At 42.5% G+C, this 17,788-nt stretch overlaps 1 protein-coding gene across 1 annotated transcript in view; it reads right to left on the reverse strand.

Annotated features, from left to right (window-relative positions):
- Positions 1–17,788, reverse strand: part of SASH1 (SAM and SH3 domain containing 1) — a 69,991-nt gene that overhangs the window by 13,089 nt on the left and 39,114 nt on the right. The window contains exons 7-13 of the mRNA XM_008572973.1: positions 17,545–17,752; positions 11,991–12,065; positions 10,369–10,512; positions 7,192–7,327; positions 6,198–6,367; positions 5,207–5,416; positions 3,917–4,067 (exon numbers count right to left, since the gene is read on the reverse strand). Of these exons, the coding sequence (XP_008571195.1) occupies positions 3,917–4,067; positions 5,207–5,416; positions 6,198–6,367; positions 7,192–7,327; positions 10,369–10,512; positions 11,991–12,065; positions 17,545–17,752 (1,094 nt within the window). The remainder of the gene's footprint in view (positions 1–3,916; positions 4,068–5,206; positions 5,417–6,197; positions 6,368–7,191; positions 7,328–10,368; positions 10,513–11,990; positions 12,066–17,544; positions 17,753–17,788) is intronic.

Below are 17,788 nucleotides of genomic sequence, written 5' to 3' on the forward strand. Positions count from 1 at the left end.
GCTGTGTCTGCATCTTTGGGGGTCCTAGTCTCACCAGACATGGCAGGACACCTGAAGTTTTTATGATGAAGAAAGGGACCTATTCCATCACCAGAAACCACAGTACAATTTATAAAATCATGAGGCATGCGTCAAGGGGCTAGCACCACTGTCTTCATTAGGGAGAAAAAGGGGTAGAAAATTCTCACAGTCAAATAAGAGGGCAGGGCTGGGTTGTGGGACCAAAACCTCACTTGCGCATGACCTGAACTTGGACCCACCCAAACACGCACACACACAGGAAGAATATGCTACGACACTTAGGAGATCTTTAAGCATGAAAAGGTGGTGTGCTAAGGGGCACGCACCATTTCTAGAGCGCAGTTATCTCAGGAAAGAAGCAGGGAAGGGAAAGGGATTTATAGCAGGACTTTCAATGGGCATATAGCATTATTTCTTACAAAAATAAGAATTGAGGCAAATATGGCAAAATGTTAGTTTTAGTTAAATTCAGGATGTGCATATGTATATTTTTCTCTGAACTTTTCTGCATATTTGAAATAATTCCGAATTCTTTTTTTTTTTTCCTTTTTGTCTTTTTTCGTGTCCGGCAACGGATCGCAACCCTCAGTGTTGCCCCCGTACTGGACCGGGACCGGCCACGGGATCGCAACCCTCGGTGTTGCGCCCGCACCTCACTCAGCCAGTGAACGGGAACCGGTCTGTATGTGGGATCCGAACCCTCGGCGGGAGCGCCGCCACACTCCCAAGCGGTGCACTGTAGCAGTGCGCCACCAGGCCGGCCCCCGAATTCTTAATAAAATTATTGTGTATCCTAAAGTAGTATACTTAGAAATGGTTAACATGGTAAACTTCATGTTATGTGTCTTTCACTACAATTAAAAATTTTTTTAAAAAAATTTAAGAGAGTTTTCATTTGGCAGACCTAAGACAGGTAGTTTGGGCTTAGTGTAAGGAAGAGCTATCTGACAATTAAGGTCTTTTCCAAGTGAAACCCTGTATGAAGACTACCATTCCGCATGCATTGGGAGAGGTTGGACAGGTCTGACTTCCAAGGAGAGCAAGAGATGTACTTTTTGGAAGGCTGAACTAGAAAACATTCAAGATCTCTACATGTCATCACTGATCTCGGTAGACCTCTGTATCTCTCTAGTGTACAGAAATTCCATTTGGGGGAAACCTACTGTGTTCCTCTAAGTTATCAGTTACTAGGGGAGCACTTCTTGAACGCAATGAATTCAAGTGCATTCGATGTAAAATCTACTAACCCTAGGATAAGTCTGGACCCAGACTCTTGGCATTAATCGGTACCTCTAAGCCCTTGAAGCTTTTGTTTTAGGACAAAAAGAAGTACTACTTTATGCATCAGGGAAATTCAAAACATTGGTATAGCACAGATCCTAAATGGGATCTATAAAGAAGCAAAAAGGCCTTAGTGGCCTTCCAAGTTAGCATCGTGAGGGATAAAGGTACCCTCCTACAAAATGTCCTGTGGTGCAAATCTCAGGATGTGATCCTAGAAGGGACAATGGATCTGAGACAATGTGACACGAAACAAATTAAACACAGATCCATGCCTTACACCCGGTGTTAGCTTTGCTCCTCCTACGTTCTGAATGATAAAGGAAATGAAATGGACAGTGTATATAAACCAGCTATTCTTGGTGGCTGAGGAAGAGCACATGAGCTATGTTACAGAGCAGATATGGCTCAGAAGAATAGAGGACTTAATATTAATTCATGTTAATATAGCCGGTTGGCTATACCAGTCACTGTGCCAGGCTCTTTCTTTGCACACAACCTGGCCATAGCCCTCAAGATGTCTCCTGGGGGCTCAAATACCAGAGAGCTGGTTATAAAGTGGTATTAACGATGAAACACAATTCCTTCCAAATCTATCCCTGAAGGCAGCCTGTTTTTCTAGGGTTCAGACATCTATTTGATGATGTATGCTCCTCTGTTATCAGTTAATTTAGAGAGAGTACCTATTAAGCAGAAGTGAATTGAACTGTATTGACACACTTGCTTCCATATCTCTTGGGTCTGATAAATTCAGTAATACATATTTTTTTCCCCACTATTAACCATGGTTTTGTTGTGTCTTATAGCAATAGAAATACTATTAGCTCCTAATGTCCCCAAAGCACAGCACTTGGATGAAAACGCATTTGATTTCAACAACTGGAAAGGATACTCCCTTCATGATGAATAATTTCAGGAATATTTCTGAGGTCCAATTGAAGAATGAAGGCAAGACTGGACTGTGTAAATGGAGCAAAGGATTTGGTGTATGTCAATCGACTTTCCATAAAAGCCGTGAGTGAGCTCACTGAATTCTGTTCACAGATTGTAAAAATAAGCTGTCATTTAGGTTGGGAATTCACACACCAATACAGAATTCTCTGTTCTAAATAAGAGTAGGTAAGTCAGAAAGTTCATGGAAAGGTTCGTATTACCATTTAGTTCTGTTTTTTCATGAACATTGTGAAGTACCCTTTTATTGACTGCAGAGAGATCTTTCCTTCCTTTTCAATGGAAGCTGATGAATGTCATTTATTAACTAACCTATTCAATAAGAAAATAGCTCCTCGTGTGCTTTCAGAAGTAATTACCTCTGAAACCAGCTTCTGGTCAAGATGGTGGAATAGATGGTCCCTTGAGTCACTCTCTTCCACAAATTAACCAATTTACAACTATTAAAAAGCAACAACAGCCAAGCTGGGGCCACTAGAGCTCAGGGGAAGAGGAGGAAAGACCTATGGAGTGCATGAAGGTGGGAGAAGCCATGATGACCATTCGAATCACAGCCGCTTCCAGGCTGGAGCTGCTGAGCGCAAGGAGAAGGAGCTGCCAAAAGTCACAGCTATGCCCTTCAGATGGAGTTGCTTGGAGGCAGCAGGGGAGAAGAGGGCCTTGGTGGTCCCCAGGCCAGCAAGACTACTAATAGGGTTCCCATGGACCAATATAGAAGCAAGCAGCCACAACAACTGAAAAAAAGGAGCCAGTCAGAGGCTGGGAGTCATTGCAAGGGACGGGAGCACAGCCCGTCCCATGGGAAGTGTTTGGAGTATGGGTGGTGGGGGAGACGGCCCCCTGTGGGAACACTAGGGCACAAAAAGTACAGCTGATCTGCCCCTCAATCAGTGCAGGACCACTCAGAGGAGACTGGTCAGGAATATAGAACTGCATGGGGTACAGTTTGATGAAAAGACTCAGACCCAGCCAGAGTTTCTACACAACCCAGGTGCACCATATCTCATGAGACCCAGAAATACCTATAAAGTCAACCATTAAAACCTGAGCTGCACAAAAAGCCTTCCCCAGGGAATCAGCAGCAAAGCAGCAATTTAGCTCAACCACAGACCTCAAATACTGGTCCCCACAGGAAGTTCCCCCATTTTAGAAGTAACTCAAAGACAACAAATTAGTTCCAGTGCAGAGTTTAAGTGCTGGGAATAGCAAATAATCCAACACAGAAGTAAAAGAAAAAGCAAAATATTCACAGATCAGAGACAAAGTATGATAATAACTACTAAAGGCCTCACATCACCAAATAAAACCTATAAAATCTAGGACATGAAGCCAGGGAGGGGAGAGGGCTGGGGGACTTAGCCATACCCCCTGACACCTACAACCAGTCCTGAGGGTAGGGGGCCAAGGGCCTCAACCATGTCCCACTGACACCCACAATCAGCCAAGCAATGACCACTGAGCTGCTGCAGGAAGCACCCTGGGGCCATGGTGGGGTGAGGGCTTTAGCTACACCCTTCTGACATCTGTACCCAGCCCAGCAGTGACTAAGCCACCATTGGAAGCCAGGAACCTAAGCACATGCTGGCAGCTTATGGGAGGCCTGCTGGTGACTGAAGAATGTGGCTGATCTGACAATGAACACCTCTGTGCGTGAGGGACTTACTATCATATTCCTGTAACAGCTCCACTGCTGTCAAGAGAACAGCTCTGTGTTCTGGGTCCCTGATATTCAACTCATCCAGGTCTTCCTCCTCCAGAAGCTTGAAGGTGTCTAAATCTTCATAGCCATTGAAGAGGAAAGTGGGCATGTGCTCCTGTGAGAGAGAGAAAGAAGACAGAAGGAAGTCAGCTAGCCCAGCCATATGATACAAGACTGAAAACTATCCTCAAAACCCTAAACTCACTTCCCATAGTCACTTTCATGCTAATCAAAACATTAGTTAGTATCATTCATAAGATATCCTGTACCTCCCCATCCTACAGCTTAGTAGGTAGGCAGGGCATCTTATTAATCATGGGTTAGGAAGATGTCCATTGTAGGCTGGGAAGGGTCCCACTGGTTCGCATTATAATTGTGCCCTTGGTGTGAGCTAATTCCTTTAATGCCAGATGGCCCACATTGGAGGAGACTCCTCCTTTATTTGCAGAGCTTTGAAATGCAACTTAGAGAGCCCCATGAATTCCAGGAGCAAGAGGGTTTTGCAAGAAGGCAACAGAATGCACTGTTGGGGAGCCACCTGTTGGATACTGGGGATGACGGTGGGAGAGGGGGTTGGGGAGCCTACTCCTGGCCCTGGTGGAGCTGGCTGCAAGCAGGGCTCCAGGGCTTTGGCTCACGATCATTCCAGCAGCTAATGCTGACCCCGAGCTTATGCTGTCAACCACAGCAGAGGTCAGACGCAGCATTAGAATGCTGGTAACTATTTCTATAGCATAAAGGCCCATCATAGTAATGGGCCGCCCTTGTTGGACAATGGAGGTCAACACCTACCATACCCTAAATGTCCCTCACTTTCTTAGTTTAGGATGAGGAGAAGGAAAATAATGTGTTGGATTGAATTATGTTTCCCCAAAACTCACTGAAGCTTGAATTGTGCCCCCAGGCTTTATGTATCAGAAACTTGGCTCCATGGTGACTGTTAAGAGGGTGGGAGATCCCCTTCTAGTAACTGAAGGGTGGAGCCTTAAAGAGGTGATTGGATTGTGGGACCGTGATGTGATGAATGGATTAAAAATGGTGATCAGAGGCGTGGTTCTGAGGGCTTTAAAAGAAGAGAGAGTAGAGTCCCTCTCTTCTTTCCGAAGAAAGCCTTCATCAGATGTGTTCCCTGGACTTTGGGCTTCCCAGCCTCTGCAACTGTAAGCAATAAATTTTAACTTCTTTGTAAATCACCCAGTTTTAGGTATTTTGTTATAAGCAACAATGGACTAAAACAAATAGGAAGCGACTGACTTTCAGGTTGATCCGGTCCAGGAGGTCTTCCACGGACTTGGGTTGGGGTGGTCTTCCTTTCCTCCTCCTCCTGGTGGGCCGCTTGGGCTTCTCCTCCTCTTCATTCAGCACATCCACGTAAATGAATTTGAAGGTGCCCACTTTGTTGTTCAACAGGCCCATCCAGGTGCCCATGGGTGGTTTGCTGATGATGTCAATGATATCTCCTTTCTGTGGCCCAAGGAACAAAGATCTTCCCATTAGGTACATTTCTAAGCACCAATCATGAATCAGATGCATGAGTCACAGAGATGTGAAAACACTACGAAGGCCAGAATCAGGGGCCCACAGGTCACCTTTCTGAGCAATTAATGTGGGCTCTGCCTGGGAGTTTGGCAGAGGCCAGCCAGAGCACTTCTGACTGCTGGATCCCATGCAGGCCCCAGGTCTCAGCCCCTCCCCCTCCTGCCCCACAGGACCAGGTGTGTACAGATGTCTCCAGGGCTCTCAGCCAGGCTGCTCTCCCAGCTCTCTGAACATCCTCCCATCATCTGGATGGCTCCTACTTCTTGGAAAAAGAATTTCCCACCAGTCACATGCCAGTGGCAATCCCTGTCCTGTAATCGCTTCATACATTTTGCAGTACTCCATCTGTCCCACATAAATATATCTGTTCACGCACAGAAGGTAGTCATCTCTCTTCACATGGAGAAAGCACAGAAGCTGGGGGTTGGGAAGCAATAGGAATTCCAGAAGGGAGCTAAGGTCAGAGGACAGGGCCAGAAGATGAAATGGTGTCAAGAGGGATTGACACAAGACCCTCCTCTCCTTGACCACTGGCTGGTTCTCGGTTTTGCTTTTTGCTATGGAGTAAGCTGGTGGATTAAGGCAGCTGAGATACTGTCAGGTCTGCACCATAATAGTCCAGCATTCCACAGAAAGGAAGAAAGAAAGCCTCTTAATTGAACAAAAGAGCCTGGGTTAACTGCTCTGAGGCCAGGGAGGGACATACCTTGAGCTTGAGCGAGTCTGTGTCGTAGGGGCTGGGGGTGAAGTCCGTGTGCACCCTGGCGCGCCCACAGAACGGGCCCCGGTAGGGCGGCTCTTCATCATCACCATCTTCCGACTTGACACTTTCCCTGTTGCTGGTTGAGGAATCGGTGGTACTTACCGTCTGACCACCTGTACAGGAGAGACGGGAAGAATGAGAGTAAATACAGATTTCCTGCACAGCAAAGCTGAAAGGTACTGAAGGGATTGCAGATTTGGAAACAAAGGCCCAGAGAAGGGAAGCCATGAGCCACAACCATGTGTCAGGTCCAGAACAGGCCCAGTTATAAGTTCTCTGACTGTCGTCCCTAATCGAGCCCCCAAATGGACAGGGGACTCACAGCAAGTTCTCCTTATGACCTGGGGATCCACGTGACTTGGAGACTCCCCGATGGAGGGCCTGCGGTGCTAGGCACTAGACTCTGCCCTTACCAATCATTCAGATCTCTCATTTGTATCGGTTTTACCCCACGTTACAGATGAGGAAACAAACTTAGAGAGGTCAAGCAACTTGCCCAAGGGGAAGGACTTAGAGTAGTAGATTTAAACTTGATCTCTTCCCCTGTACCATTTGGCTAACAGCAACCACCACCATCCCCAGGGTGGTGGAACAGTATTTGTCATCAGTGACACTTATTCCCCTCCCTCCCCCAAGCCCCTTATCCTGGTTGTGCTTTTCCTCTTGGCTTACTCTCTCCCATTCTCTAGATCCTTCCTGTCAGATGCTTCCCTTTATCTTTTCCAATCAAAACTAATCACCCCCTCTTTTGTGCCACTGCTATATGTCTACTACTAAACAAATACGACTCTAAATCTAGATATTTTGCAGCTCTGACTCTCTAATAGCACCCTAAGGGTAGCAACTTGATCTTACTTATCTCTAATTGCCTGAAACTGGCACTCAATAAATGTCTGTTTTTTAACCCCAACCATCCATAATTACTAAGTAGACTTACTCATCGAGCTCTGCCCACTCAGAGAACTCCGAAGACTTTCCACAGAACCTCCGGCTTTGAGCTTGGGTTTGTCCACGTGTTCCACGTCAGGCTGGGAAGGTGGAGGGGAGCCTGGCATTCCATCAAGTCCTGAGTCCTGAAATGGGTTTCAACAAAATTAAATTTCACCAGAGTGGACAGGCGCTGTTTTAATACTCAGCAATGTGGTCCTCAGCGAAATCAATCAAGTCGACCTTGATACCCATATTTGATTCTATACACAATATTCCCCTCCTTTTTAGCCTATATCCCTGCTTAATTTTAAAGTTGTGGCACAGGTTACTATGTATTAAGCATTCAAAAATTATTTTTCATGCTCAAATAGATATTCTCAAAATGTCTGAGAAAAATCTGTCTACCACATAGACAAAATATTTAGTTAAAGGGTTAAAGTCTCTTAGCATACTCAAGAGACCAGTACCAAGGCCGGACTTCAAATGTTGATCAAGTACAATCCACTATTAATGTCATCTCTGGAACTACCATTATAGGATATTCAATCTACTTTGAAGGGAAACATTTACACTAAAAAAAAGTATACGTCTTGAAAAAATTTGGCCAGATTCTTGTTTCTACTTACATAAATTATTGAAATTGACTTAAATGATACCATCTTAAGACCCAGATACACAGCAAAAATACTGAGTTTCAGTCTATAATAAAATTTCCATTTGTAACCTCATGGTTTTAGCGTCTTTCACGACTTTTAAGAGTTGTCAGTAAAAAGGTGAGAAGTCTCTTTCAGATCAGAATGCTGACAGTCGTGACTTTTCACTTTTTTGGGTGGCTAAGTGTCAACTCAGCAGCTCCTCACTTGCACATACAAGGACAGCATGCTTATTTGAGTGGCAGTGCTATACAGAAAATATTACACTTCAAAAAGTTTGCAGTAAGAATTGTTTACTTGCCAAAATAGTCAAGTCTCTGGCATATTACATAGCCACATGAGCACAAAACCACCTCAGCGAAACCTGTTATTTGCCAAATCATCAGAAGGGCTTTAAGGCGGGTCTGTAGGCCCTGCAAACATTTAAGGACAGCAACAGCAGCTTCTAATTCAAAACACACTCATGCTTTACATTTAAGGAAGGTGAGCAGACAACCTCAAAGCAGCAACTATAAACAGAGTTGCCACTAGTGGAAGCTAGTGAAGCCGTGAAATATGAATTCCTGGATAAATTTTCATTCCTCTTTTCTGAATCACAAAATAAGTGATCTTTCCATATAAAACCTTTTCTGATGCTTCAGAAAAAAGCAGACATTTTGAAAATAAGCAATATTAAATATACACCTGATATTATATGTTTTAAAATGCCTATAAAGATTCCTAACTTATTCGTCACGTATTTATTGATTACCTACAAGAACAAATACTATTCCAGGTGCTGAGCATATAGCAGGAGGAGAGAAGACAAAAATCCCTACCATGATGGTTGGTATATTTACAAAAAAGTTTTTAAAAACCTACACAAAACCTCACATTAATTTCCTCTTTCTAGAAAGCATTACAATGATCAATTGTTCCTTAGTTTCCCTTAACTTATGTGAAATAATTGTTCTCTTTAAAAAAAAACAGAGAACTAAGTATACAAAGACTGCTATATGGTAGTAAAGTTATAGAAAAATGCTCAAAATGACATTCAGATTTTATGCTCATGATCCATAAAACAGAAACCCTCTAGAAACATAAGCTCACAATGGCTTTTAGTGGATGTTTCAATTTTGGGGAAAAGCAAACTTAATAAAGTGCTTTGAATTAGTGGCATTGCTTTCATGGGCATGCAGCCCGTTCACAGGAGTGTGCACAGTTTGCCTCATTGCTGGACAGAAATACAAAATCACCATCACTCCCTCACCCATAGGCACAAGAAAATGGAAAGAATAAGGAAAAAAAAATCATGAAGATGACAGACTGAAGGCAGCCCAGGTCGCCTGTAGGTCTAATAAGCCAGGGTTTCTCAGCCTGAGCACTACAGGCCTTTTGAATAGACAGTTCTTTGCTGTGGGGCCATCCTGTGCATGGTAGGATGTTTAGAGCATCTCTGGCCTCTACCCACTCGATGCCAGCAGCAGCTACCCCACTCCACTACCCCAACCCGGCGTGGCTATCAAACATATGCCAGACACTGCCCAGGGGTTGGTGGGGAAGCAAAATCACACTCTCGCCCCTCCCCCCCGTGAGAACCACCGTAATAAACTGAAGAGGTTGTGCAGGTTTGTATGAATCAAAGTGCGGGTGGCTAGCTAGCTGGTGGCATTGAGTGATTCCAACAGGGGATGCTTGGTTTTTAGCTCACTATGCCCACCAGAGGGCAGCAGCTGAGCAAAAATGTCTGCTTTCCCTGCAGTTTTTATTTGGAGGAGAAAGTGGCACTGCCTACATATTTCACACAGACAAGCAGCTCGTACACAGGCAGTTCAACGGCTACAAAATCAGTACTACAAAGGTGTCAGAGGAGAGCGTTGTGAAAGTCTAATGGTCAAGATTACCTCAAGGCCCAGCTCTTCAAGTGTTTTTATTCCCTCTACCCATGCAATTAAGACAGAAGCCGGTCATGTTTCTAGTGACAAAATAATAGAATTGGGGGGAGAATCAATTCTGTGATATCTTCGTGGCTACAGATAGGGCCAGTTAGTGAAAACACCCCCTGAGGAAACATGGTTCCTATGGAAGTCCAGTAGCCAGGGGCACTTTCTGAGTTTTTATCTCAGACTTGCTATGTGCTTCTAGAACTGACACTACATTTAAGTCTGCTGGCCAAGAAAACTTTTTTAGATTTGATTCTGGTAACATCCATCTTAGAAAATATATTTTAGACAATAAAATTGTTCCTTTATATTCAAATTTATAGTGCTTTTGGCACTGAAGAGTAATCATTTTTTTTACATGCCTGTCTCTCCTCTTGTCTGTATGTAAAAGGCAGGGCCTGTGTTTTATTTTTCCCAGAACCAAGCACAATGCCTGAATAACTCAAATGTTTGTTGAACTGAATGTCTGTCTACACAATCATAGTCCTGGAGCGGGTTAATGCTAAGGAATATATGTATTTAGCACCATTTAAAATGTCAGGTGGATCAACCTCAGCTTCCCTGTTGTCAGGAGAAACCAAGAAGTTTTTCTTCTAGGTGGCTACACACCTGCTCAGAGACAGAGCTGCTGTATTTTTTAGACATTCTCTTCCTCATTGTCTCTTTCACTGATTTCACCTTTTTTCCAAGAGAGATGCGGGAGGCAGTGGGTGATTTGATTACTTCTTTGTACACAAAATCTCCTTCTTTACCCTGCAAAATGAAACACTGTAAGTACCTTTAGTCACAGAACATGAATTCCCAAAACAGATTTTATTAACCAAATCATTAATGTCCTAGCTCTCAGAAAAATATTAGCATTCCCCAGGAGCTTGAAGTTTTTCCTGTGTTTACTCACTGCTCTGTCATGTATCTTTTTGTTTAAAAATTAAACCCTAAGGGGCTTTTTGTTTGTTTAAAATGGGATGTGAATCACTTTTTATTTTATTTAATCTTAGTACATTCTCCTCTGATTATATTTTTCCACCACTTCAAACACCCAAGCGGACTGCATTACATCGAAAAAGAGTAATTTACATGAACCAATGCTCAATAATCCCAGCAGTGGAGCAGAAAGAGGGACAATACTACTGAATCGCCCTAGGAAAGTGGTAAGATCACAATGGTAAAAGCTCGGTCATTAGAAGTACAACATCTGATTGGATTTATAGCACTGCAGTGCTTAGTGTGGTCAACTCCTAAGAGTGTGTAAATTTCCTTCTCTGAATAAGCTAGACTGTGGTCATCCCTCATTATATTTTACATTTTTTAAAAAAACTTTCCCCTAGGAAAGGAAGAAAAAAAAAATCATATTTTCATTTCTTAAAATACTGACTACATGAAATTATTGGTTAAAGAATCAATAAAATTTGATATCAAAGTAAAATAGTTTAATTATTCCAGAAATGTCTCACACACTTCATACCACAGATGGATATTTTAGCTGACCCATGATCATAACAAATATCAAGCTCAAAATCTTCATTTTACAGTTTCATGATCAAATGCATAAGGGAAAAGCAAAATTATATGTAAAATTCATTTATACCCTTGAGGCCTGAGAGAGTAAACTTCAGGGAACAGAACTTATGTACCACAGTGGTGGCCTGTCCCTAGACTGTGACCCAGAAGCAGGTCTGAGGAGGCAGTAACCTTGGCCCTGAGGGGTCTGGTTGGCTTTGGTCCCAAAGAGACTCGGTTCCTTCCAGGATGCCTCGGACTGCAAAGACCTAGGCTTATTATAGTCTTTGGAGGGCCATGTACTAAGCCCATGGTTTGTAGAAGTGCTAGCATATATTCGTACCCAAATCACAAGGCTCTGTCCTGTCACACTATGTGTCTATAGTAGTCATGTGCTTGCAACCAGTGTGAAGAAAAGCCTGTGTGCCTAACTAAGACTGTAGAAGCCAAACTCATCTGGATTTGTTACATAACAGATGCTGGAAGCAAGGGCATTAAAGGAACTGTGCTATTGCAAGGAGGTGGACGGAGGCCAGAGTTGGTCGGCATTCATTCCATGTGGAACAGCGGAGTCTTTAAGATGGGAGAAATAGGGCTTCTTTCCAAATATGACTTAAGATCACCAAGGAGAAGGTTACCCAATATCAATTCTCACAGGCACTAAATGCGAAACTATCATCAACCGTATGGCTTGAATCCAAACCTTCTGCTTTCCTTTAACCTCTACTCACCATCGGGTCAGAATTATTACTGCTAGTGTGCAGGGAACGATTTGTCAAGTCAAATCCTCCAAAACTGCAGGTTCTCTGTGGAAAGACAGGGTAGAGCAGGAATAATCCTGTTATGCTTAAAACAGCCAGCAGTGCCCCAACCCAACACACTTCCATTTGCAGGACATCTCTGAATCACAAGTATGCGTACGAGATGAAAGGAGGAAACAAGACATGGTGAAGAGAAAACACATGATTCATGTCACAAGGAAACTTCGCTCATTCTGCCCTTTCACAGACCACTGGAACTTTGCCTACACCAGAATCTAGAATCCCCTTAGCATGCAAAAAGCAACTGTTAAAAACCAAACAACAAAAAAAAAACCCTCTAGGAGTTTAGTGCTGTAAGAGTCCCTGTCTCTTAGCACAGAACTTCCCCTTCAATTTCCCTTAATCTCAGCTACATTCAATAGTGATAAAGATGGAATTTGTATTAGAGGATCCATGCGCTTGGTGGTCTTGGAAACCCAGGTCTGAAATCTTAAGGCTCTGCCCTGACAGCGGACTCTTCTAACAGACTTTTGTTTGGTTTGGTTGTAAATTGCTGAGAAGGGGGAAAAAGGTTATGTTTATGGTAGTACAATCAGGCCAAGAGGATTACTCACTCAGTGCTTCCCTGCGCTAGCCAAAAATGCTGATAACTTTCCCATCGAACCGCCCAGCATAATTAATTATGACCCTTTTTCTCACAGTCGATGAAGTGAAGACACCACATTTGTCCAGAAAGAGGTTGATTCAGTGACTGTCTTTGACCACACTCTTTAATTTCAACAGGAAAAATGCTGATATTATAAAGAATGAAAACTTTACTGTACTTGTAGCTGGTTTCAAACTTTACGGAATTGCTTATATTTCAGTGCTTTTTGTATTTCAAGACCTGGGTTCAAATTCACTGTTGTTTTTCTATCAAAAGCCACTCTGGCCACCCCCACCCCCCACTAATTTTTGTTAGAACTAAGTATCTTTTTAATGAATGGTAATAGAAATTTAATGGTAGATTTGGGCTCCAATATTTTGCATTACCTGTTTCCTCAGAGAATTCTAGTTAACAGCTATTAAATGGAAGAAATGGGTATAAAAGTACAATGTATATTATAAACATTGCTTATTTAAAATAAATATGCTTTAGATATATATTAATTAACTGAATTGAGATAATAGAAACATCCTGGAAGGAAAATGCCTAGGTTTTTAGAACCACACTGATGTAGATTCAAATCCTGTTTCTGCCACTTGCTGTGTGACCACAGGTAAAGTACTTCAACTCTTTTAGCTTTGGATTCTTCATTAGTAAAATCATGTCTACATCACCTATTTGAAGACTTCTAGCACACCTCTTGGCACTCTATGAATAGCAGACACTCTATGAATATTGGTTTCTTCCATTACTTTTCATTAAGGCTATATTGAGAATTTGGTAGCTCAACCCACAATTGTTATATTGAAATTTAGGCTTTTGTCAACATTAAAAATATGCAGATAAAGGGCTGGAGCTCTATCCTGGACCTTATAATCTGGGAGTTCAATGTTGAGACCAGAGAATCCCAGAAAAGAGCCACCAAGTAAAAGATGGCAGTTGTGGCACAAGGGAGGGCCAGGAGCTAAGTTAGGATGCATTTCAGGATAACCAACATTCAGGATGTCACAGAACTGTTGTACTTCAAGGCTGTTGCTGCTGTCTTAAATAATCTACTACCAACACGTTCTCCAGTGGATATGATCCTAATTTTACATTAAACATCAATGGGTAATCTGATTTCTTTTACAGCCAATTTAACACCACACACACACACACACACACACACACACACACACACACACACACACTCTCTCTCTCTCTCTCTCTCTCTCTCTCTCCCTCCCTCCCTCTCTCTCTCTCTCTCTCTCTCTCTCTAAAAAGAGAAAGACCTCTCTACACAAAAACACTAACTGGGCAAACCACCCAACTGGGCAAGCAATGTTATAACCATCTGTCAAGGCTACTTTTTAACATTAACTTTCCCTTTCCAACTTATAATACCCAATAAGTTTTCTCATTTTTGCAAAGGCAGTGATTTGTTCTAGTTCCTTTCCTGTGACTCAGGGCTTCACAGACACAGTATGGCACCCAGATGCCTGATCACTTTATGGCTTTTGCATGTCCTTGCTTTAAACTTAAAGCATCTACTGCAACACTGGCGCCGAACACATTATTTCTGATACATATGAAATAACTGACAAAGAATTTATATGGAAACTATTACTGTGATAAATTAGAAGCTCACTTAAGTTTTCACATGCCTGTTGTATGCATTTATTCCTAAAATAAAAACTTAAAGGAAAAAATGGACTGGTTTTCTTAACTAAGTACCAACTAAAACTTCTCCCAGTGATATGCTAAGATATCTAGACCAGATTCATTTTTATCAGTGGATGATTGACAAAGAATTTAACAATAAACATTGCTTAAATTAATCTCTGATTTTTTTCTGTAAGATGCAGTTCTCAAAGCAGCACTCCTTCAAAAGAGAAAATGGATTGTGAAGAGAATAGTAAAAGAAAAACGAACCAATCTTTTATTTTGGTGATCTAAATAAATGAAGCCTAAATGAAGGTTTTTTTTAGTTCATACATCTCCTGTACAGCAATTATAAAGACATTTTATATAAATGCTTCAGATGAAGAGAGCTAATCAATGGAATGGCCATGCAGTTGGAAACATGTTTGGGGGAGGGGGGGGTTGAATTTTAAAATGGACAAAATTCCAAAATGTCATGCATGTCTGTTCTCCCAAAGAAAAATTGAATGACCAAATAAAATTCAAGACAAGTGAGTATTTCCAGTGAATACAAAGCATTATCATTTCCCTGAGGCTTCATCAAGCAAATATGGCATTTCTGAAAGACAAAAAGATCAAGGTTGAAGATTAAAGGAAACTCTGTCCTTTTGGATAAAATGAAGAAAATGTATGACAAGAAGAATGGAAAAGAATTTTTTAAGTAAACCAAGCAAAGAAATGAGATTAATCCCTTAAAATAAAATAAAAAAGAAAAAGAAGCTCTTTTTATTGTTAAAACACTTATTCTCCCTTACATTCTCTGGGTAATTGGAAAATTTAATTTTGTTTTCCTGATTATACAATTGTACTTACAGAAAAAGTTACATGCAAAATTTTAATTTTGCATCAAACCCATATTTCAGCAAGTACTAAAACTGTCCAGTACTGCCTCAAGTTCACAGTGTCTTAAAAATGCCCAGTCTCAGACTGACACTTGGGATAGAGATTACACAGCATCACCTGGAAGGGGGCTGGGGGTAGTGCTTGGAAACAAACTTGCCCAGATGTCCACATTCAATGTCAGTGATGAATTAATCACTACCCCACAATGTTAATTAGCACAAATCTCAGAAATACAACTTCTAGAGATAAAGTACTGATGAAGTTTTGTAATTAATCTCACAAAAATTAACATAAGAGGTACATGAGCAATGGCAGTTGCTCAGATTGGATAAATTCTCAGTATTACATGACATAAACTCACAGAGGTGAGTCTTCAACTAACAGAGAGCAAGTGGATCTGTTCTATCAAAGTCATCCATACAAAGGCAGATTCAACTGGGCAGAATACTTCTGAAAGCAAAAAAATAATAATAAATTATACCGAGACTGGTATTTTACAAAAGATCTGTGGGTCAGAGCAAACCAGAAGCTGTGTGAGTCAGAAAGAGAATTCTGCTATTTTAAAACAAAAAAAAACCCCAATAAAAAACTGTTACCATGATATAGAAAGAACCAGGAGAAAAGTTTTTGCTACATATTAACAGTATTAAAAGCATTAAATGAATGAGAAAAGATAGAAAATAAGATCTAGAAAGAAGAGTGTACACGTGGGAATTTTTGGAAAATCTAAGGGATAGGGAGGACCTAACAATCCTTCCAGAAAAGAGAAGGTCATTTTAAGGATGGTGTTGACCCATCAGTCTTCATTTTCGCAAAGGCAGAACTCGATTGAATGAATTTAAATGACAGTAATTGTCTGGGGAAGAACATCCTATTCATGAATGTGAAGGAACTCTGGGAAAAGCCACTATGGAAGCATACTCTATTCTTTCAGACTTTTAAAAAATAAGGGCAGCCAGCACTTCCAAGTGGGTTACACAAGGAGCCAGAGGACAGGAGGGCCAGGGCCTCCACGCCCCTCCCCCACCCCACTCTGTACCATTTAATATGGGCTATTCTGCAAGCTGAAAGTTATTTGGAAATTTCAAAGAGGAAAAATTTCTATATTCTGAAGTTCAAAATAAGTCATGCCCTGAAAATCAATTTTACTGGGTCTCTGATCAGTCAGTGTTAAAACTGAAAAACATTTTATTATTTGAAAGTAGTACTTTATTCCTTTGCTATGTAGAGCAGAATTTATGTGGCAGTGGAGGACATTTCCAAATGCCAATTTTTTTGTTTGAAAAGATAAGAACATTGAATAGACTTAAGGAAAACAAGACAGCTCTAACTTTTTTCCCTGTTTGATTTAAGAACTTTCTGCTCGGCCCTCCTAATAAAATAAAAACGTACTTTACAATGTTTTTGAATCACTGAATTGGTGACTGTGATGAGGGCAAACTTTCCATGAGCTAGATCCTATTGTTTTAATTATCTGCAAGAGTAAGCATCTCTTGTGAGGGTGAAATGTCCTTGTGTTTTGATTCGGCTTCTTTGAGGTCAAGTGACATGACGGCTGGGATTCAGGACAACCACTCTAAGAAGGCGGCCAAACCCCACCCCTGTCCCCTGTAAGCCCCTCCCTGGATTTTCACTTTTAATTAAAACTCGAACAGCCTCGACTGACAAGAGGACAAATGGAGAAAGGAGGAGACAGCTGGAGTACAGGACAGCAGGATCAGAAAGTGGAGGTGACGGTGGAATGGACCCCGAGGTTCTGAGTGGAAGAGCGGGAGGAAGCCGGGCTCCCCAGAAGACAGGCCATAATGCTTGACTGCACATCACAGAAATGACAAGGCCGTGCCCATGACCGTCTTTGTGACTCACAGACTTCTGGTGGATTCTCAAGAGAACCCTCTTAGTGCAGCGGTCGACTGTGGCCGCCCACTTTCTCTTTGCCTCCTCCTCCTCCTCCAGCAGGCACCGCCTCAGGTCCTGTTTCTCAGCCTTGCTCAGGGTCCTGTCTGAGGCAGGACGCACGAGCTGGCTCAGGTTCAGGTGGCTGTAGAGACTCCGCTCCACCACGTAGGTGACATTGAACTCGCTGACCGCGGGGCGCCCGCGCGCCCTCCTGCCGGGGAAGCCGCAGCTCCCGCCCCCTTTGCATTTCTGCCGCAGCAGCTGCAGGTCACAGGGGGTGCTGTGCACTCCTTTCCTGGAGGGACGCTGGCAGAGAAAAGCTCTGGAACAGGAATAATTAGTATCTGTTTTCTTCAAGCGGATCTGCTTCCGGACACTCTGAACCTCCTCCAGGGACACCAGAAGGTGGTGCCTGCGACGGTGGTGGTCATAGAAGCAAACACCATCTGTACTTACCCCGTGGCTCAGGGACCCGAGACCCTTCCTCATCTCCCCCTCAGTGAGGGAGCGGGACACTTTCTGGGCCTTTTCTTCTTCTGGATAGGAGAAGAACGTCCCTATCTTCTTGGCGGGCTTAATCAGGCCCCGACTTTCTCCTTTGCTGAAGGTTTTGACCAGCTTCCGGCCAGCTCCCCAGGTGTCCAGGCTGCTAGATGATGGAGATGTGGAGTCTGAGTCATCGGGAGGTTTCTCAGGAGAG

This window comes from Galeopterus variegatus, unplaced genomic scaffold (genome assembly GCF_000696425.1).
Source record: "Galeopterus variegatus unplaced genomic scaffold, G_variegatus-3.0.2 Scaffold857, whole genome shotgun sequence".
In the NCBI taxonomy this organism is placed as follows: Eukaryota; Metazoa; Chordata; class Mammalia; order Dermoptera; family Cynocephalidae; genus Galeopterus; species Galeopterus variegatus.